The sequence below is a fragment of the Lactuca serriola genome, chromosome 5 (assembly GCF_051521515.1).
Source record: "Lactuca serriola cultivar US96UC23 chromosome 5, Lser_US96UC23_V15, whole genome shotgun sequence".
Classification (NCBI taxonomy): domain Eukaryota; kingdom Viridiplantae; phylum Streptophyta; class Magnoliopsida; order Asterales; family Asteraceae; genus Lactuca; species Lactuca serriola.
This window is the reverse complement of record NC_136412.1, coordinates 241,464,902-241,486,781: the sequence shown is the minus strand read 5'-3', so window position 1 is coordinate 241,486,781 and position 21,880 is coordinate 241,464,902. Positions and strand designations below refer to the sequence as shown.

The following is a 21,880-nucleotide window of genomic DNA, read 5'->3' as shown; positions in this document are numbered from 1 at the left end:
TTACACTGGCCAAGGACACCCCTAACTGTGTAGTTAATCAGATATTCAGACGATTCATCAGGTTGGGTGATTCCTCCAGATAATCGTTGTTTTAGGATCTATGAGGATCGGTTAGGTTGGGTAGTTGGTCTTAGGTCAGATTTTATATATATTATCTGATAACGTTGTTTTGCAGAAATGATATTATTTAATATCACTAATTTATTGTGGGCTTGAAAACCCTACCTATCTCACCAGGTTTTCCCAAACCCGACCCACTCATTTTTTTATACATCACAGGTAGTGGAATCAAGGTTGTTGTAGTCTATTTAGGATGTTGAGTGGAATAAAGAGATGTGCCTACGTATCTCTCTCTCTCTCTCTCTCTCTCTCTCTCTCTCTCTCTCTTTTTTTGATAGTCTTCTTCCTCAAGAACAAATCTAAAAATCTGGAGTATGTGTTGTTTAAGAAAAACCAAGAAAATAAGGAGGAACAAAAACTGAAAGTGTGGAGGGCTTGAGATGAACATATCCGAGATGGTTTTTAGATCCATAAACGGACGTGGCTTCAGATCTGGAGACGGAAATGGAAAAGCTTATGATGGTTTTCAGATTCGATGACGGAAAGGGAAGGGTTTCTGATAACGAAGGAGATGGAGAATGTGGGCAAGAAAAGGGTGGCGCCGGTTGTTGTTTCCGATGGATCTAAAAACAAAAACACCATCGCATTTGATCTGACGAGTTCATCACTTCTCACCTTTGTTTTACTTTATCTGGTTGTTTCTTGGCTTCTTGCCATAAATTTGAAGTTCAGTTACTTTCATGAGTTTTTCTTATGTTCTTTAAGTGTTCAAGTCATGTTCTGATTTCTGGGTTAAATGGTAGATTGATGACTAACAAACACATGTGTTCATCAAATCTGATTTCGTGTGCGTGTTCATCAGATTGTGTGTGTGTGTGTGTTTATTTGATTTCTTATGTGTGTGTTAATGATTGTGTGTATGTGTTCATCAGGTATTCATCTGATATGATTTTTTGTGTATGTATGTTCATCATATATGATTTCATGTGTGTGTTTGTTCATCAAATAGGGGTGAACTCAAGAACAAAACCAGATTTTGTGTATGCCTTTTTGTTTATGAGATGATTTTTGGTTGAGTTGAAGTGGCATAAAAAGTGTTTAGGTGGAGATGGAGGTGGCATACGGTAGTGGCGGCGGAGTGTGGTGGTGGAGGACTGTGGTCAAAAGGTGGTGGTGGTGGAAGATGTTCTTGAGTGTTCTTGAATCTATGAACATATTCTTGGGTGTTTATCAAGCACAAACCTAGACAGAGAGAGAAGGGGTGGGCCCAATGTTTATTAATAATAAAACATTAAATTAAATAGAAAAAATATAAAAATATATACAAGAAGGGCATTTTAGTCTTTTCAGTTTGTCGAGGAACCAAAACCACAGTCAAACTAGGCCAAAATGACTACCAAATCCAAAAAAATTATGGTTTTAACTAAATCCCCAAAAAAAAATACATACATAACCATTTTTGCAATTTTGTCTTAAATTAAACCAAAACTTTTAATATCTACCCTATGCTTTACATTTCTTATCGTCTTGGTTTAAGCTTTGTTAACGGACCCCCGACCCACCCAAGACCCAACCTTCTCTCCCTACTTTATCTTCTTCTCAATTTCATTTGCCATTTACTCCGTCGTGCCCAAATTTTCTAGGGTTTAAGCGGCTCAGGATTTCACTTCTCAACCTGAGCAGGAACAGATGGCATCAACAACAGCTCAGATTCACCCTCTTGGAGGCAATCCTTTTGCTTCAACTATCAAGTTCCCCAAAACAGTCTTATTCGGCCAAGGTTTAAGGAATTCTGTTTCCTTTTCACAACAAATATCATTTGCAAAACTTAACAGGAGTAGAAGAAATCGTAGCAATGGTCCTCTTAGAGTCGTCGCTGAGAAAGTTGTGGGAATCGATCTTGGAACTACCAACTCTGCTGTTGGTGCGATGGAAGGTGGGAAGCCTGTCATCGTTACCAACGCCGAGGGGCAGAGGACGACGCCATCGGTTGTGGCGTACACGAAGAACGGAGATAGGTTGGTTGGACAGATTGCTAAGAGGCAGGCCGTTGTGAATCCTGAAAACACCTTCTTCTCAGTGAAGAGATTTATCGGGAGGAAGATGTCGGAGGTGGACGAGGAGTCTAAGCAGATTTCGTATACGGTGGTGCGTGACGAGAACGGAAACGTTAAGCTTGATTGTCCTGCTATTGGAAAACAGTTTGCTGCTGAAGAAATTTCAGCACAGGTACACCAGTGCTCCCTATACCTCTTTAATTTGTAACAGTAAGATGTTTTTGCCCTAATTTGGCTTCTCTTGTTGCTTCTCTTTTATCAGGTTTTGAGAAAGCTTGTGGACGATGCTTCAAAGTTTCTGAATGATAAGGTCACAAAAGCTGTTGTAACAGTTCCTGCTTATTTCAATGATTCCCAAAGAACAGCAACAAAAGATGCAGGTCGCATTGCTGGCCTTGAAGTTCTTCGTATTATCAATGAGCCTACAGCTGCATCACTAGCTTATGGTTTTGAAAGGAAAAACAATGAAACCATATTAGTGTTTGACCTTGGAGGTGGTACTTTCGATGTTTCAGGTGAGGGGACACGATATCCAATATGATGTTTTATTCTAAATATGTTTTCTGATGTTTGTTTCCCATTTTGTGGATTGTAGTTCTTGAGGTTGGTGATGGAGTTTTTGAGGTGCTTTCTACTTCTGGAGACACACATCTTGGTGGTGATGATTTTGATAAGGTTAGTATTGTTCTAGAACCAATACCATTGTCCATTTACTACCTTTTATAATTTCATTATTATAGATTTCTTTTTACTCTTTCGTGTAGAGAATAGTTGATTGGCTTGCTGCAAGCTTCAAGAAAGACGAAGGCATAGATCTACTAAAGGACAAGCAAGCCCTCCAACGTTTGACCGAGACAGCTGAAAAGGCTAAGATGGAACTTTCAACTTTGACACAGGCAAATATCAGGTACATGAATCATATAAAAAAGTATTTATTGCTTTTCTTACTTTCTAGCAAATGAGTTTTACTGATTTGTGGGTTATTTTCTTCCTAGCTTGCCTTTCATTACAGCCACAGCTGATGGCCCTAAACACATTGATACCACTCTTACAAGAGCAAAGTTTGAAGAACTATGCTCAGATCTACTGGATAGGTTAGTGAACTAGTTTTATATGCCCTCTTTTTTATTTTTCAACTGTTGTTAAAACTTAAAACTGATAAAGTATGGATCTTTCTTTCAGGCTTAAAACTCCAGTTGAAAATTCATTGAGAGATGCAAAGCTATCATTCAAGGATCTTGATGAAGTGATACTTGTTGGTGGCTCAACACGAATTCCATCTGTCCAAGAAGTCGTTAAGAGCTTAACTGGAAAAGAACCAAATGTTACTGTCAATCCTGATGAAGTTGTTGCCTTGGGAGCTGCAGTTCAGGTATAAAAATCTTTATTCCATTCCATTCCATTCCTTAGAATCATTCCATTCCATTCCATCCAACCAATTCTTTTCTTTTAAGGCTGGTGTTTTGGCGGGAGATGTGAGTGATATTGTGCTACTTGATGTGACACCACTATCGATTGGACTAGAGACCCTTGGTGGTGTGATGACAAAGATCATACCAAGAAACACAACTCTCCCGAGTTCAAAATCAGAGGTGTTCTCAACAGCTGCTGATGGCCAAACAAGTGTTGAAATCAATGTTCTTCAAGGCGAGAGAGAATTCGTTAGAGACAACAAGTCTCTTGGAAGCTTCCGGTTGGATGGAATTCCTCCTGCTCCACGTGGGGTCCCACAAATTGAAGTCAAGTTTGACATTGATGCAAATGGTATTTTGTCTGTGACTGCAATCGAAAAAGGCACAGGAAAGAAGCAAGATATCACCATTACTGGTGCTAGCACACTCCCTGATGATGAGGTATGTAATATTATTGTAAATTGTAATGTAGGCTCTGTTTCTTTTTCACTTGTGTTGGTTTTTTTGGCTAATAATATATGATGAAACAGGTAAAAAGAATGGTGAATGAAGCTGAAAAGTTTGCGAAAGAAGATAAGGAAAAAAGAGAAGCCATAGACACAAAGAACCAAGCTGATTCAGTGGTTTACCAGACAGAGAAACAGCTGAAAGAATTGGGAGAGAAGGTTCCTGCTCCAGTGAAAGAGAAGGTGGAGGAGAAGCTTGGGTTGCTGAAGGAGGCCATTTCGGGCGGGTCAACACAGACCATAAAAGATGCCATGGCTGCCCTAAATCAAGAAGTTATGCAGCTCGGGCAGTCACTTTACAACCAGCCTGGTGCAGGTGCACCAGGTCCTGGTGACGCCCCAGGTGCTGAGGGTTCAGAAGCATCTGGCAAGGGCCCTACTTCTGCTGCTGCTGAGGGAGATGTTATTGATGCAGATTTCACTGACAGCAAGTGAAGTGTGTCATGTGATTGATTTTTGATTGTTAAAAGTTGTGTATAAGGGATTTTCTATTTTTGGATCTACGATGATTATGGTGTTTTAGAGTTGAAAAGAGATAGAGAAACGAATTGAAATTTTACTTGCTATATCTATAGGTAGAAGGAAGTATAATAAGTGTTTGGCATTTGGCATATTGAATTTTTGAAAATGGAGCCTTGTTCTGGTTCATATTTTTCAGTTAACTCATAAATATCTATGTTTATTATTATTTTTTTATCACGAGTTCATGAAATTTTTTAATGTCCAACAAGAATTGAATTCATTGTGTTAAATGACATGTGTAATTAATGATCAGAACAATGTAATCTGCGTTGTGAAGATAGCATATGCTAGATAACTTTCATGTACCACGTGCCTGTCTGGCCCATTCGATTCGTCTTTTGTAACTATTTTTCTGTGACATTTAATACGTTAGGAGAAATTTTGTTTCTTTTTATCGTTGATAAATAAACGGACTATTGGCTTTATTGCCTCTAGAATTCGCATATGCGTTGAGAATTAATATGTAAAATTTAAAAATTGCTCACACTTTATGGGTTTATGTACATGTACAACAGTAGATCGAAGATAAGTGTTCGAGTCTCAACAACCATTGTGTATATAATTTTAAGGCTAAGAGGAGTGGGAAGAGCCTTCCTTAAACTTGTTAAGCCCAAATGTACACCACCCCCTAGCACTCGCCAGGGGTTGTTAAGGTGAGTGCATCAAACATTTAACGAGAGGAGAGAGATAGAGACTGTTTGTTTGTGATTGGTGGTAAGAGAGGAGAGAGAGTGCTTTTTTACCATTGGTGGAAACTCATTTCAATGAATTTACCCTTCAAACAAAATTCAATCCCCATCCCCCTTCTTTTTATTAAATCCGATTTTTACCTTGCTTTAATTAAAAATTCAACTTTTTATCATTCCCTTTTTATAAATAAATCCGATTTTTACCGTAATTTAACTTTTTCATTTATTTAAATATTAAGTGTTTGTCTAGCATTAACATGTTTTTTTTTGTTTTTAAAAATATAATTTATATTTATATTAATTGTTTTTGGTTAAAAGAATAAAATATGTTTAATATTTGTATATTAAAATAAAATAATTTAATAAAATTAGAAAAAAAAATTAAAAGAAAAAAAATGGAGTGCTGGAGTTTTACCACTCTCTAACAAATGCTAAGATTAAATGTTAAATTGTAAAAAATGAGGTGGCATTCAAAAATATGACTTAGCAAGGTGTTAAAAATGTTATCACTCCTTTAACATAACACGAGCTTTTTGAAAGAATAACTTTTCAAGAAACTTTGTGACATGCCTTTAACTGTTATGCTAGAAAACAAAAGTTTTGATATATTTAAACATCTGACAATATCAAATAGTTTGAATCAAACCCAGTAAATCAAAAGTGGTTATATTTTTGTGGATAGATGACAAAGTAGGCAGACCAGACAAAATAGGTAACGGGTTCAATTGGATAACCTTTTAGTATATGTCAAAACCATGTCCCTTCCTCGCAAGGTCTTCTTTTTCTTAAAGTCCATAAATAATACGACTACAAAATGATATTATGACAATAATAGTTTAACTGTTATCAATAAACCAACTTCCGCAACATATAAAAAGTATGGTGGTTCCTATAAAACATACATTTTCAAGAAGAAAACAAATATACGATTAACCAGAAAAAGCAATGAAGAAAGATGAGTACATCTTTTGTCATCATGTTAATAAAAATTATACAAATTTCAATGACAAGTTTGAGTCCTCGTCATCACACGCTATAAAATTTATACAATTGCTAATTCCAGAAACAAATGCTGGGAGCCGCCTTCCTGATGCACAACTACCATTTACACCTGTGTTCTGATAAAAAAAAAAAGGTCGTTTTTGGGTGAATTAAGCTACAAAAACCTGCATATATATATGAATCAAAATAGTAAAGGGTATGGGAGTTTACTTTGATTAAAGTAACTTAATCACGAAGACCAAGTTCAAGCTCAAGCTCATCATCTTGTTCAAACAGCTTTAGTAGACGAGCATATTGTTCATCACGTTTCTTCTTTTGCCATAACCTGTAAAGGAAAAATGACAAACCAGCAAATGCCCCAATCGTGATGCATGTTATCAGAATTGTAGATCCTTTTTTGCTACTTGAAGAAGAATGAGCATCAACTTTTGTCACATCTTTGGAATTTGAATCCTCTGAAAACCCTGAAATGATTTATAATACAACACAAATGAATTATGACAATAGATGAACTGTAGAACTCAATGGTGTAACACTACAGGAGCCGATTTAAATTGGTAACTTATATTCATCATATGCAATAGGTTAAATTTCCTTAAAATATGCATAAACGCAATCGAAATAAACCCTAGAACACATATTATGTCAGAATCTAGGAAGAGAAACATATGCATAAACGCAATTGAATAATTAAACCACATATATCAAAACCTCCCTATTTACTGTTAAAGCGAGATGAACATAAAGTTTCTACTGACTCGCGATTTTGTTATTAAAATTGACATAATCAGGCGTAGATCTTTAGAGAAAACAAGCAATTGAGTAAACAGATTAAATTAAAGATAAAATAGTTGTAGTGTAGAGATCTGAGGAACGAACCAGCGAAGAATTGCAGGGAAATTGAGGAAAAGAATAATAAGAAGCGGAGCGAACTCCGACGCGAGATCTCCGTCATCTCTCTCTGATAATATCAACGCAAAATTGCCAGGGTTTTCCGGATATGGCAGACAAGTGTTCATATAATAAGTTGCGCCATCACTCCGCGTTATTTACAAGTCATAGTAAACTACTAAACTTGGGTTAGAAAAACTAATTTCTAAATTTATCATCGTTTTCAAAATAATATTGAGATTAGATTGTATATTTCTTTATTGCAATTGTTAAAAAAGCAATTTAAATGGAGGTTGGTCTAGATTTTATTTTATTAAAATGTTTGATTTATTTTATAAGTATTTATACTAAAAGCATAAGTACAGGTCATACAAATGGTATAGCAGATAATTTTGAGTAAAATTATAACTTGGACATTTCATTTCAAGTTTTAATCAGACTCAATATATACATAATTTTGTTAAATTTATTTTATTATAAAACTAATTGACATCCATGTGATTCTCAAATGAATCTTTTCCTAAATCGAAATGTGAAATGATAAAAGCATGTTTTGAAATCCAGACCAAATATTGAATCGATCAACATATTATTAGTATGATTGTTCAACTTGTAGCACCGATCCTCATAACCAGTAAAATGTGAGAGATGTATAGCACACTAAGATGTTTTTTTTTAAAAATCTTCATACCTCTTATTGTATAACATACTAAGATGTTTGTTTTTATAAAAAAAAATATCTTCAGACCTTTTTATTGTTGTGGGTCGCAGCACACGTGTAACACTTTTCATTTCGGTGTGTATTTTAGAAGTCTTCGGAATAAAAAATTTATGCACGTGTTCTGTTTTGGGGCAGCCCTTTTATTGTCTCTTTTAACCTTTTTTTTCCTGAAATCTTGATTATATGTTGCTGAATTATTGTTATATCTTTTTTTTTTCATTTTTTTTGTTTATTCTTGCTAAATTATTTTTTCGCTTTTTTATATTGAATAATGATAATTTTTTGTTGAAATGTCATTATTTTTTGCCTAAAATGTCATACATTATTAAATTTTCGATATTAAAAAACTAATTTCGGCATATAAAATTAGTTTATTTTAATTTTTTAATATGTACAACCGCATTGAGATGGTAAAAAACAAACACGTTTTTTATTACAGTCTGCAGCCATTTAGTATATTTTAAATTTTTAATATTTACAACAAATAAGATAAATAACTTATTTCATTTTGGAACCTTCATAGATTTATCGAATCGGTTACTATTTCCAAATCTAAAAAATAGAGATAAAAATAACAAAGAATAGAATTTGATTAGTTGGTATTCAAAATATATAATTCTAAATAGTCAAGTCGAGAAAGAGATGGTTGAATCAAAATAACTTTGTTTAAAATTCAATTTTTGACACGGAGCAATATGAATCAAGCCAGCATTTTTATTGGAAAATCAAGCAACATTTTTATTGGATAATCAGGGGTTTCCAAGTCCATAGCCAAATACTCATTACTTCTTAGATTGTAATTGCTATCTTATTAGCTTCAGCCACTTTAAAAACAAATACGCTTCTTATTACAGTCTACAACCGTTGTGGTCCGCAGACTTCCTAAATTTTTACTTTAAAAAACCAAACAGTACCTAAAAACGTTTTAAACTTCAATACGTGAAGCAGTTTCATTTTTTGCAGGGTCTAAAGAACCTACTCGATAGACATACATAGATGAAACTCTAGTTATCGTTTTCAATCATCTAGCAAATATCATGCATTCTTTCAGGTTTTGAACAACTAACATTCTCCAACCTGTAAACAATGCATTTCAAATGCAAAAAGAACAATAACCAACTGTGGGATGCAAATGTATAATCTAGAGTCTGGACCCAAAAAACAAAACTGGTTTAGTTTATAATATGCTAGTAAACATCACAAAACAAAACAAAGTTTGACATATATCTAAAAACACATTTTGTAGAAAAATCTACCCAATCACCAACAATAATTGATGGTTCGAGGGTCCCAGCATTTCCACTCACTTGAAGCACTTGGCATCCAAAAGAGCTTCACCTTCAAAAGGCTCAAAATCTTCAATCATCTGATTCACACGCTCCTTTTGTGCCTCGTCAGAAAGGTCAACCTTGGTCCACTCGTAAAGCTCCATGTCATAACACTCATCCATCACAAATTTTGGGATTTCAGTCCCCCGGAAAAGCCACAAACCCTTGACCTTGAATGGAGGCTCGTTTCCAATAATCAACATCTTTCCAAAAGCATATTTCCTTGCAAGATCCATTCGCTGAAGGAATCCACCAACCTTGTTCATTGTCACAAATGAGACAGTGTTCTCATCATTGTACTTGTAGTTACAAAACCAAAGAGAGTATCCCTCTGGATCATACATGTCCCAAAAACCTGCAACAAAATCAACAAATATATCAGCCAACTGTTGTCTGAGAAGAAGATATATATATTTTTTTTTAAAAAAGTCAAAAAAGAAAATACCTTTGATTGCAACCTCACGGAAGTTAGTTTTGGTGTTAGAGTAAAGCCTTTTCCAGTCATCCAAAACCATTGGACTTGGAGGCAATAAATCAAGAGGATTCTTTGCCTTAGGCTTGGGTGCCTCTTCCTCCTCTGGGGCAGCTTCAGGCTTGGGTTTAGGGGCTTCTTCTTTCTTGACTTCCTTTTTAGGCTCGGGTTTTGGTTTTTCCTCTGGTTTCTTGGCTGAAGGAAGAGGAATAACAGCTTCGGTTTGCACAACTTCTCCGATTATTTTACTGAATTTTGGTTGATTAACCAGGGTCCAGAAATACCTCTCAACATGAGGAAACTCAGATGTGAAACTTTTTGTCAACAAAAATTTAAAACCCATCACAAGGTTGCATGTCAAGATGATGTCAGCCAAAGTAACACCATCACCAACCAAGTAAGTATGTGAAGCAAGATATGTGTTTAGAGCACCAAGACCTCTCTTGGTAGCAGCAATATAACTCTCCTCAACCTTCAAAACATGCACACAAGATTGTCATTTAGAGCATTTCACAATATCCCATGGAAAAGACACATCAAAAATTCATAATAAAATTATGAAAAGAGCAAAAGTGACTAACAGGTTTAATGTAATTGGCATATCCAAATCTTGGTATCGCCCAACCCCTCATACTTGCATCAAGCTCCAAGGTTGCAAAGTCAATCCACTGCTCAATTTGGCCCTGTATAAAATATTTTCCTAAGATAGATAAGCTTTCATATAAGTTATAAGTATAACTATTCTTTAATAATCATAAAAGATAACAAAAAAGTTACATATTCTATCGGTGTAGAACCAAAAAGAGAATTTCCAGGTTTCAAATGAGCAACTGCAGCATAAAACATAACAAAGTAAGCTCATTACTTTAAAACCAAAAGAAAATTAGAAACAATGGCTATTTGGTGCCTCACCATAGCGAGCAATAGCATTACTCTCAAATATTCCGCCCTCAGGAGTCTCAAGAACAGGGACCTGCATTAATGATGAAGAATACAGTATAAAACATTAAATAAAATTTTCTTTTTTGTAGAAAGATTTAATTGGATTATAAATTAAAAGAACAATACCTTTCCAATAGGGTTCATTTTAAGAAATTCAGGAGTCTTGTTTGACACACCCATCTGAAAGTTTTCATCCATTTTGATCTCAACACCAACATATTCTGCAGCAATTAATGACTTGTAAACATTCTTGTTGTTTGCCCCCGCATGCATAATCTGCAACAAGAAGAATACATCATATGAAAAGCAATTAACTGACACAAGAATGTAAATACCAAATAATCACAAATCAGACATTAAAACGTCAATTTTTATAAAGTTCCAACGGTTGATATTGTTGCATCAAATACATATGAACTTCAAGATGTTGAAAAGGTTACATGAGAGAATATAATATTCAAAACTAAATAAAATTAAGAATAATATTCCATATAGAGCAAAAAGCATGAATAACATTTCCAAGGCCTACTAAACCGCTGGATCCTTATACCACTATCAGGTTAATTGGATGTCAATGCCTTATAAATTTGGTCTCAAATACATGATTAATATCTAGCCTCTGAATCCTTATCCCCTATCAGATAATTGGATGTCAGTGACTTTTAAATTTGGTCTCATGATTAATATCTAGCATTTCCAGATGATTATGATACAAAATCAACCACATCGATTAGCAAAATTTGTACACAGACCAAGCATGATCGATTGATTACACAAAACAAAATGAATATCGAAAACTCAAGTGGATGAAGAATACAATAAAGTTCCAGTGAGTTTTTCACCTCACAAACAAAACGATAAAAGTCGAAATGAGTAAACGAAACAAAGCGATCCACGAAAAAATGCAATCATAAGCCTCATCCGTACAAATTATATACAAAACAAGTGAGATCCGTCACGAACTCCGTACAAAAAAGCGTCAACTAATCAAAATTAACACAAAAAACGAACAAAAAACTCACCAGCGCCATTGCTTGAGGAACAAACGATCGCCTTCTGATATCGATCTACAGTAACAACGAAAATTCAACAGTATATCAGGGTGTAAAGAAGAGTAAGGCGAATGAGACATAAGTATACATGGTTCACAATTGAGCAGAAAAAAGGATACCTGGTACGAGCGTTTACTCCCAAAGCAGTGACAAATACAAATCTAGGGTTTTGGTTATAGAGGTGCCGAGCATATTAAAAGACAGAGTAAGCCTTCCACTATTAACAACGGATCATTACAAAATATTACGAGGCCCAGCCCAATTACATCACCACTTCAATACTTCAGTCTGTTTGTTATCGTATATTCGTATTTGATTGCTGATGCCCACATTCGAATATTCGATTTTTAATCATCGATTCGGTCCTCTGTTTCCAACGAAGGCAAACAGGTTTTTAAGAACCGGGTTTTTTATCTGGCAGGTTTGTAATCAGTCTGTAATCGGTTTTTTGCCAAATCAGTTTGGATAAAAAAAAAATTGTTTTTTAAGTTTTAATTTCATAAAATACAACAAAAGAACTGCAACAATTATTTAACTCCAATTAAATATGTATGTGCAAAGTATTTTATTATAAATACAACAACAAAATATCAAATACTAATATAGATTACTTTTTATGTCAAGTTTCGTATTTATAAACTAAGAGTTGACAACATGTCATTTTCTCATGCATTTGCAGTTAATCCATTCCAAATTTAGTGGTCAATTTCTCTATTTAGGCCTTGTTTGATTTGGATCTGACTGGGTCAGGTTAGACAAAAATGTCTGATTCGGTCAACTTCATGTGTTTGATATGTCTTAGTTTTGCATCTGACCAGGTTAACAATGTCTAACTTGCTCGTACCCAAAAAAATTATTGACTAAATCTGATTGAAATTCATTCCACCATTGCCCCTGCACCACCCTCATCCTCCTTCCTCAACCATAAATTTAATCTTTGAAAAGGGAAAAAGAAACTAGAACACACGCGCACAACTCAAAATTAGAATTAGGCAGTTTTGGTCCTTGAAGATATCTATCTTGGCCGAATCTACCATAACTTCAAATTGTCTTGCATAACTAATTTCTGGAAATTACTAGTTGGTCCCTGAACTTTTATAATCAATTATTATTATTATTATTATTATTATTATTATTATTATTATTATTATTATTATTATTATTATTATCCATCACTAGAGCATCAGGGTAAAATGGTCATTTTGCATCAGTCAGCACATTCAGTCAGATGTACAATCAAACATAATGGTTTCTTACTCAGTCAAAATTTATTACTCAGACAGACATTTCCCATTCAGCATTTTCTCATTCAGCAACTATCAAACGGGACCTTAGTTTATTTGATAAAGGTAATCTCATAGCTCTTAACACTAGTTTTTGAATTGATATGCTTAGCATCAGCCCTCCTTTCTCTTCTTCAATCCTCTATCTGGCATCAGATATGATTTTATTCAGTATTTCACATGTACATGCCCAAATTCTAGATTCTTCTGTTAAAGAGCAACCTCATCTTCGTCACATGTACCAGAGAATAAACTGAAGTTAAAGGTCTATGGGATATTCTAGACTCTTGCAAGAAACCCCTCTTCACTATCTCTAGTAACTTCTTTTGTTGATTTCTCCAAATCCCTTTTCAATTTAATGCATCGATAACTCTAATTTTATTTCCTTTTTATGGCGATTGAGTGTAGAAACTCAAGAATCTATGTAAATGTAACACTTGATTCCTGGTATGCACTTAATTCATTTATTTATTCATTTTGGAAGGGCCACTTGACAAGTTGGTGGCCTTAACTCGTCGAGTATAAGGCAGTATATGCATGGGTTTTAAGTGAGCTACTCTGGGAGTTACAACCCTGACTCGACGAGTAGGACAGGTTGGATAAAACCCTAATCTTTAGGGTTTGCACCCTATTTAAGCATCATATATGGCCTCCATCCCAGCCTCTATCACCTCAAAACCCTAATCTCAAAACCCTAATTCACCTAGAGTGATCTTGAGTTATTTCTTGCCATTTTGAGTGTTATTTGTGCCTTTTGAAGCTTATGGAAGAAGAAAAAGTTAGAAGACTCAAGAGAGAAACAGTAGATCCAGAAGTTTAATCCCTTTAGATTCATTTTCTGGTAATAAAGCTTTAAACTTGATCATTATCTTCTTAGATCTATTTATGACCTCTTTATGTGGGTTTTGGTCCAAGATTTCCTAGCTTGTGGGTAAGGATCGACCCAAGAGTTACTCTTCCAGATCTAGTGCCCAGAGGGGATGTGAAGACATAAAGGTGCAAATTTTATGTCCTTAGAGCCCCCATGCAAGTGCTAAAGACGTATTTATGGCCTTTTGAGCTCAAAAAGTCCATGCATGGAAGCAAGCTTGAGACTTTTCGTGGTTAACTGATAGCTAGGCCCTAGATATAGGTTTGCATGCATGGATTTGAGATTCTAAGGCTTTTTGGACAAGATCCATGTCTTAAAGGAATTAGGGTTTTAGCTAAACCCTCCAAATTAAGTTATCAACGGGTAAAGTTGGAAACTTTACCCTTAGAAAGGTCATTCCCGGTGAACAAGTGAAGTATGGACTATAGATCTAGAGAACCAGGGCTTAATCTGTTAAGATGGCTAATCAGACAGAAGGACTCGTCGTGTTGTCCCGATTAATCCAGTTTATAGTAGAACTCGATGAGTCTGTAGAGGGACTCGACGAGTGGATTAGCCAAGTCGCGACTGAGCAGCTCGATAGGACTCGACGAGTCAGTGGAGCGACTCGGCGAGTTGAGTCGCGATTCCAGGATTTTTGAGTTATAGAACTCGACGAGTGGAAGGTTGACTCGGCGAGTTGGTCAACCCAAAATGTTGACTTTGACTAGAGTATGGACTTTGACCGGGGGTAAAATGGTCATTTTACCCTTAGATGGATTTTTAGTTTTTTGACTAAGTAATATTGTATAGAGCTAGTCGGGGAGTCGTGGGAGCAGCCAGCAGAGATTCCTCACGCACGAGTTCAACATCCAGTTTGAGAGGTGAGTCCTCTTCCAGTAGGAACATGTCTAAGGCCACAATGTCGACCCGTTTAGATGTTAGTAGTTCCGGACTATGGTCTGATGTCGGGGTGGTCCTGAGAAGAGTATATGTATGCTTGATGTCTTTGTGATTCATGCATGTTATGTGTTATATGTTTCGGGGCAAGCCAGATGTATGTTAGTGTATCTATTATGTGTTATGTGTTCCGGGGTGAGCTCGATGCCGGGGCAAGCCCGATGCATGTTAGTTTATATGATATATGTTATGCGTTCCGGGCTTCGGTCAGATGTCGGGGTAAGCCTGATGTATGTTATATGCTTATGTTATGTGTTTATGATATATGATATGTTGTGTATGTGTCGGGGTAGGCCCGATGCCGGCGTGAGCCCGATGGCAGACGTGGTCTGATGCCGGGGTGAGCCCGATGTCGGACAGGAGTCCGATGTCGGGTTCGTCCCGATTTAGTTGGGCGATGTCTCATAGTTGTGTTATCTATAATATGATATGTGTGTATGGTATATGGTAGTTTGGGGGAGCTCGCTAAGCTTCGTGCTTACAGTTTTCATTTTGATTTTAGGTACTTCAGCTAGAAAAGGGAAGGGCTCGGGATGATCGCATGACACACACCACAGTTTTCTAGCCTGGGAAATTTACTCTGATATTTGATATGAGATTTTGATATGTTGACAAATATTATGACATTTTGAGATACATGGTTTATGATTTTATACTATGGTGATGATATTTATGGTTTTAATAATGATTTAAAAACAAAAATTTTGGATCGTATTTTTGGGACGTTTCAAGTTGGTATCAGAGCATTGGTTTGAGGGATTCGGGCACACTCTCGGGTGTGTCTGAACTCAAACTAAGGACTTGGTATGAAAATTTTCAAAATGAAATCATTTTTATGAAAAGAATTTAGAAAAGAGAAAATAATTTTAAGAAAGGAAAAGAACTTTGAAAAGAAAAAAGGGTGTGGTGCATGCAATTAGCCGAGATCAAGTAAGTACTCCCAAATTACCCATACAAGTTTATGTTATGATATGATTATCAACTTTATGAGAACTGCATGCTAGATTAGGACTAACGATATAGGAAGGATGCCTTATGTGCCAGTTATATGTGTATCAGCTTATAAGAACTGCATGCTAGTACAGATTAGTCAAGGATAGCTTGAAAAGTATATGCTTGATTATGTGTACTCAATGCTCGAATGTTGCTTGCTTTGTGCTTTTAGGAGTTCTATTTATATGTTACTAACTAGTAAACGAATATGTTAAGTTACATATTGCAAGGACTAAATAATTTAAGAAGGTTAGGTTTACCCTTATTTCGCAACACAAGACAGAAAAATAAAACCGACCAGTCAATGGCTGATCTTGAACTTGAAACAATTGCACGAATCAAACTCTTGTCCTTAAAGGTTTGTACTTCACTTCTTCTGGTCGTAAGCAACATAGTAAAACCCAATGATTTAATGCAGATCTATCGATCTTCCAACAACACTGGAATTTGATAAACACAAAGCGAATACTTAGAAACCGGGAAAAAATGCAGAGAGCGGGATAGAGGCTTTAGTTTTTCGTGAGTAGGCAATACATGTAACGCCCGTAGATCCGGGCTAGTCAATTTAGAAATAACAGGGGCCGAAAACGACTTTTTGACAAAAGATTATTTAGAATAAATAATCCTAACCAAGTTTTAGAATATGTCTCAAGGGTTCCGTACATATAAAGAGCGCCGAAATCCGAGTTATAACGAAGAAGTTATGACCCGTCGAAGTTTAGCGACGGAACCGGCACGGCACCGCGAAGATGTAAATAGTGAATTTATGATAGAGCGACTTTTAGCCTTAGTAATCTAAATTAAAGTCGTAGAATATGTTAACCTAAGAGCGTCCATAAAAACAACACTCATATCTGACTTCGTATGAGGAAGTTATGATTTTTTGAAGTTTTGGCTTAGCGGTGTACAGCCCGAAGTTCGAGTATTAGATCGAGCAGTTTTTAGCTGACACAACCTAAACGAGAACCGAAGATCTCGTTATTAGTAGCGTAACGATAAAAAGACAGACGAAAATAGACATCTGATGAAGAAGTTATGGGATTTTAACGGACCAATCATGTCCCGGCCTATTAAAAATATAACTTTAAAAATAAAGTCAAAATTAGCCGACAGAGTCTAAACAAAAGTTGTAGAGTACGTCTCCACCTACACGTGGATATAAATAACGTAAAAAACGGAGTTCGTATGAACGAGTTAAAAATAATAATAGCATATTTACGTATTAAAATAAAGTATAAATCATATATACGTACATATATATATATATATATATATATATATATATATATATATGCATATGTATATATCATTAGAAAGGTATCGACGATGCGGTCATTATAAGACTAATTTTGAGTTCTTTCGACATTAGTTTAGTACAAATATCGTTAAATCTATTTAAAATAGTATTATAAATGGGTGTTTAGTCGTTTATATAACTATAATGTCATTAAGTAATTATGGAGGGTAGTTTTTGTAAATTCAATTACTATAAATAAGAGCCTTGGGATCTCATATTTCTTGCACCATTCTCTTGGTTCAAGAGTCTTTCTCTTCTTATTCCCCCGAGCATTTCGGTCCCTCGTGATTCGACTTCTCTTTCTGTAGTTTTTAGTATAGCAAGGTGAGCGCTGAAGCGCTGCACGAATCTTTCTTAGAAAGATTCAGCGACGAAGTTCTGCCCCTGCAGAGCCCGACTCCTAGCTAAAATCCCCTTATAAGTAAGTTATGTTTACCCTATTTTAATATAGCTTATATTTAAAATTAATATTGTTATTACGAACTTATAATAAATATTTGAACTATTATTATGACTTATATAAGTGTCGTTATAATATCTTTTTAACTACTCGCGTTACAGAGAATCTGGTTTAAAGGGCCGCATAGGGTTGTTGGATTTCAGAAGTGCTATACGCCAAAGTGGTCCTGCCCTCCGGTGTTTTATGTCTGGCTCCTGTCCGTACATAGTGGTTGGAAAGTATTGTTTAAACGTTTATATAATAATAATAATAATAATAATAATAATAATAATAATAATAATAATCATAATAATAATAATAATAATAATAAGACTAATAACTAGTCACGGTAAATATTAGACTAAAATCTAACGGTAATAATACTAGGTTTCGTCGAAGGAAATTATTTTAAAATAAACGAAGCGCTGTCCGAGTACCGAGTCACCACCTTCTCAGGTGAGTGCATAGTTACTTTCATCTTACACAGAGATATGCTATGTGTGCATATTTTATATAAATTACGTGCTATGTGTACATATTATCGGAATACTTGCTGTCTATGCTGGATGAACGATTTTATACATGTTTTAAATGATTTAAACTGTATATGTATTTTATATCTACGATAATGTTGGGGTAAAACATGGGTAGATGTCATAGATGGAATATGAGTTGGATGATGAGTTGAGAGGTGTTATAGACCACGAGGCGAGGGTGAGAGGTGGACGATGTGAGAAGCCTTTTCCCAAACGATGGCCCCGTCATTCAGCAAAGTATGGATGACAACCACGGACTATTCTAGACAATCCAGTGGAACACTAGCAGGCTCGCAACCTGTAGGTATTGTGAACGATGTGTTCACCCGGTGTACTCTAAACCTTGGCGACCATGCAGACTTGGTGCCTAAACCTTGGCGATCATGCAGACTTGATGCCTAAACCCTGGCGACTATGTAGACTTAGTGCCTGTTGTGTAAACCTTGGCGATCATGCAGACTTTATACCTAACCCCTGGCGACTATGCAGACTTAGTGCTTGTTGTGTAAACCGTGGCAACGATGGACTTCGTGCCGATTCCTTAGGATGATCCTTAGGAATGAATGAACGAGGAATAGCTGATTTTTAGGGTAGATCCTTAAGACTAAAGAAGATAATGGGGATGGGTAACTGGGTTGATTGTTTGATTGTTTAAACATAATAATTATATTATTGTGGGTTGAAAACCCTATGTACTCACCATGTTTCCCAACCTGACCCACTCATTTTATTTATATCACAGGTGTCGATATGAAGTGACATTACACTGAGAGATTAAGGAGATATAGAACACTAGTGTAAATGAATGTAAGTTCTATTTATGCTTATGTTTATGTATTGACAATGACATCTCAAATGTTTTAAAATGAATAAAATACGTTTCTTTGGAAATGCTTTGATAACATATTTATCGTGTTTTTCTGGGAATAAATTCTGCAATATTTTTATTAAAAAGGTACTCTGATTTTTATAAAGATAAACAAAATCGGTCTTTTCTGGCCGAGAAAATGGGGATGTCACAATACAACTCCTAGGGAGCAGTATTTATAGGCATCGAAACCCTAGAAGGCATGAAACGAGCCCCTATAGACCGACCCCTAGAAACCCTAGGGCGACGACTTGCTCCCCAAGCAAGCTGTTTTCAGAGCCTTCATTCCAAACATTCTGTCACCTTATCCACGAAGTCAACTCTAGTCAACTGAGTAGTTTCTTTGTATGCCATAATCTTTTGTCTAAATCACCAACATAATCTGAATTCATAAATTCAACCAACCTGTTTTTTGATTTTCCAAAATCTAGGCAAACACTCAATACACCACAATGGAATTTGAAAATCCATTGAACTACCTTCTATGCTTTTTACAAAGGTTTGTCATGAATTGACTAACAACACTTAATGCATGATGACGTATGCAAACCATGGCATGCTTAAGTCGACCATTTGAATTAGAATATGGGACTTTAAAGATGTAATCATTATCATTATTTATTTATATGTAGGCATAAAATTGATGATAAAGTGTGCAGGTAATGGGTACTCACCTGTTCGATATCATGCGTGTTAAAACGAAAAATTTCCTTATCAGTATACCCACCAAGACTTGGGTGTAGTTTTCCAAATGGTGTCTTTCTAGAAATCTCCATGACAATTTTTTTGCACATCTTTCATCTCATATTCACTATACAACTATCCTTTTAACTTTTGAATTGCCATCTTATCAACTGCACAATTAACATATCATTGACATAAATGAGTAAATGTATGGTTAAACCTTTAACATCTTTCAAGTAGACACAAATATCAAAAGTATATATTTTAAAACCTTTTCAGAACATGAAGTCAAATCTTTTGTGCTACCACCTTGGGGGTTGATTCAAACTAAAAAGAATTTCCTTAACTTGTAGAACAATTCAATTTAGTTTAAATTTGTAAGTTTCATCTCTGAAAAATGTATTTGTTGCAGTTTATGTTGTGTTTGTTATTTAAATGACCATAATACCTTATGAATTTATTTTCTATTAATATAATATTATTTATTGTTATTTATTGCTTTAGAAGGAAATGGGCCCCACTCCCACCACCCCCTCACCCGCTACCCACACCTTTCCCCATCAATCCTCTTTACTTCTAAGACCATCTCCAACCCATTCTCATCCCCCCTCCCCAAAAAAAATGGAGTAAAAAATGGGGTAAATAATGTTTCATCTCCAACCTGCTCTATTTTTTACCTCATTTTTTACCCCAAAAAATATATTCCAAGTATATTCAATTCTTCCAACTTACATGGGTTGTCAAACACACCCCTTCTACTAATTTGGTTTTAACAAAAATATAATCTATATTTTTTTCATTACAATAATATTAAATAAATAAGATTATATTTATAACATATTTATAAGCTTTTGTAAAATATCTTATCGTTTTTTTAAAAATTTCAATATGTATTTAACTTTTTATAAGAATTTGATGAACAAAACACAAACTTTATATTTATAATTAGTTAATATAATTTAATATATAACAAAATATTATAAGTATTAAATATTACATTTAAATTATAATTAGTAGGCAAAAATAAATTAAAAATGTATAAATATATAAACAGAGGGACTAAAACCGATAACACAAATTTCATCCCCATTTTGGGAGAAATGAATAGTATAACACCATATTTTGTGTAATACTATTCATATTCCCAAAATGGGTGAATAAATGGGGGTGGGTTGGAGAAGAATGAGGGTAACAATGGGGGAACATGGAAATGAGAGTGGGTTGGAGATGCTCTAAATCAAAGAACACATGGTATGACAATCGTCAAATTATGGTCAATTCAAAGTCAAATAAAGTCAACAAGTCAAACCGATCAACTCAACTGACCCTTGTGTACTAGGGCTTACGTTATGTAATTACTAAACAACTCGCTATTCTAATGAGAGATCATAAATCGAAAAGTACGTACATCTAGATCTCCTTAACCTAAAACTGTGGTAAGTGACGAACCAAACCGATAAAACAATGTTGCATACTCATCAGGAGTGTGTAAGATCCTTAAACAAGGCTTAACGGGGTTTACGGACCATGCATTGCGAAGCCGGACACTCACATTTGTCACACACGAAACCACTCTCAATCATTTTCACTCTATCTCTTCTTATCGAGAATCTCTCCCAAATCTCTCTAAGTGTGTGGAATCTCTCCCAAATATCTCTTCGTATGTGAAATATCTCCCAAATCTCTCTAAGTATGTGAAATCTCTCCTAAATATCTCTTTGTATGTGAAATCTCTCCAAGAATGTCAAATCTCTCCCAACTCTCTCTAAGTATGTGAAATCTCTCCCAAATATCTCTTTGTATGTGAAATCTCTCCAAGAATGTCAAATCTCTCCCAAATCTCCCTAATTATGTGAAATCTCTCCCAAATATCTCTTTGTATGTGAAATCTCTCCAAGAATGTCAAATCTCTCCCAAATCTCTCTCAAAAGTTTCCGTAACCTTTTAAAGTCATTCGGGTCATTCCGACCCTTAACCGGGTCAAAAACGGCTTAAAACGGGGCAAAAACGGACAAAATAGGCTTAAGGACCCGAAACCCCTCTTAAGGACCCGAAAGTCCTCTTAGGGACCGAACCCTCTTGAGCCGAACCCGAACCTGCTGAGAACCGAAGCCGAAGGGTCCTCTCGGGCCCGAACCTCGCATAAGACCCGAACCCGAAGCCTCGGTTCATTTCGCTCCATGATGCCTTCGGTCTAGTTCGCTTCTGACTGCTTCGGACCGAGCCTCCTTCTCGCTTCCTACTGTTTCGCATAGCCTCGCTTCGGACCCAGCATCAGAAGGGACCGAACCTTCGACCCCCTTCCGAGAAGCTTTG

The 21,880-nt window shown here is 35.7% G+C and overlaps 2 protein-coding genes and 1 long non-coding RNA gene across 3 annotated transcripts; 1 reads left to right on the top strand and 2 right to left on the bottom strand.

Annotated features, from left to right (window-relative positions):
• Positions 1-1,625: 1,625 nt before the first annotated feature.
• Positions 1,626-4,697, top strand: LOC145053841 (stromal 70 kDa heat shock-related protein, chloroplastic-like). Its single transcript, XM_079001949.1, has 8 exons — positions 1,626-2,289; positions 2,380-2,632; positions 2,713-2,792; positions 2,882-3,024; positions 3,113-3,211; positions 3,300-3,489; positions 3,572-3,970; positions 4,060-4,697. The coding sequence occupies exons 1-8, from the start codon at positions 1,750-1,752 to the stop codon at positions 4,468-4,470; spliced, it is 2,115 nt and encodes a 704-aa protein (XP_078858075.1). The 5' UTR covers positions 1,626-1,749; the 3' UTR covers positions 4,471-4,697.
• Positions 4,698-6,149: 1,452 nt separating this feature from the next.
• On the bottom strand, positions 6,150-7,286 carry LOC145053840 (uncharacterized). Its single transcript, XR_013684617.1, has 3 exons — positions 7,128-7,286; positions 6,459-6,712; positions 6,150-6,364 (listed from the first exon to the last, which is right to left on the bottom strand). It is a non-coding gene; the product is annotated as an uncharacterized LOC145053840 (long non-coding RNA).
• Positions 7,287-8,928: 1,642 nt separating this feature from the next.
• Positions 8,929-11,885, bottom strand: LOC145053839 (putative elongation factor 1-gamma 1). The gene is made up of 8 exons (XM_079001948.1): positions 11,774-11,885; positions 11,625-11,669; positions 10,729-10,878; positions 10,573-10,633; positions 10,438-10,490; positions 10,242-10,343; positions 9,634-10,132; positions 8,929-9,543 (listed from the first exon to the last, which is right to left on the bottom strand). The coding sequence occupies exons 2-8, from the start codon at positions 11,631-11,633 to the stop codon at positions 9,164-9,166; spliced, it is 1,254 nt and encodes a 417-aa protein (XP_078858074.1). The 5' UTR covers positions 11,634-11,669; positions 11,774-11,885; the 3' UTR covers positions 8,929-9,163.
• Between the last annotated feature and the right edge of the window lie 9,995 nt (positions 11,886-21,880).

What these genes read in the sequence shown, in the direction of transcription:
- LOC145053841 (XM_079001949.1), top strand. Translation starts at nt 1,750, where the DNA reads ATGGCATCAACAACAGCTCAGATTCACCCTCTTGGAGGCAATCCTTTT. An exon ending in TGGTACTTTCGATGTTTCAG is followed by an intron (nt 2,633 to 2,712) that starts GTGAGGGGACAC and finishes TGTGGATTGTAG; the next exon opens with TTCTTGAGGTTGGTGATGGA. An exon ending in GTGGTGATGATTTTGATAAG is followed by an intron (nt 2,793 to 2,881) that starts GTTAGTATTGTT and finishes TCTTTCGTGTAG; the next exon opens with AGAATAGTTGATTGGCTTGC.
- LOC145053839 (XM_079001948.1), bottom strand. An exon ending in TAATGCTATTGCTCGCTATG is followed by an intron (nt 10,491 to 10,572) that starts GTGAGGCACCAA and finishes TTTATGCTGCAG; the next exon opens with TTGCTCATTTGAAACCTGGA. An exon ending in ATGCCAATTACATTAAACCT is followed by an intron (nt 10,133 to 10,241) that starts GTTAGTCACTTT and finishes CATGTTTTGAAG; the next exon opens with GTTGAGGAGAGTTATATTGC.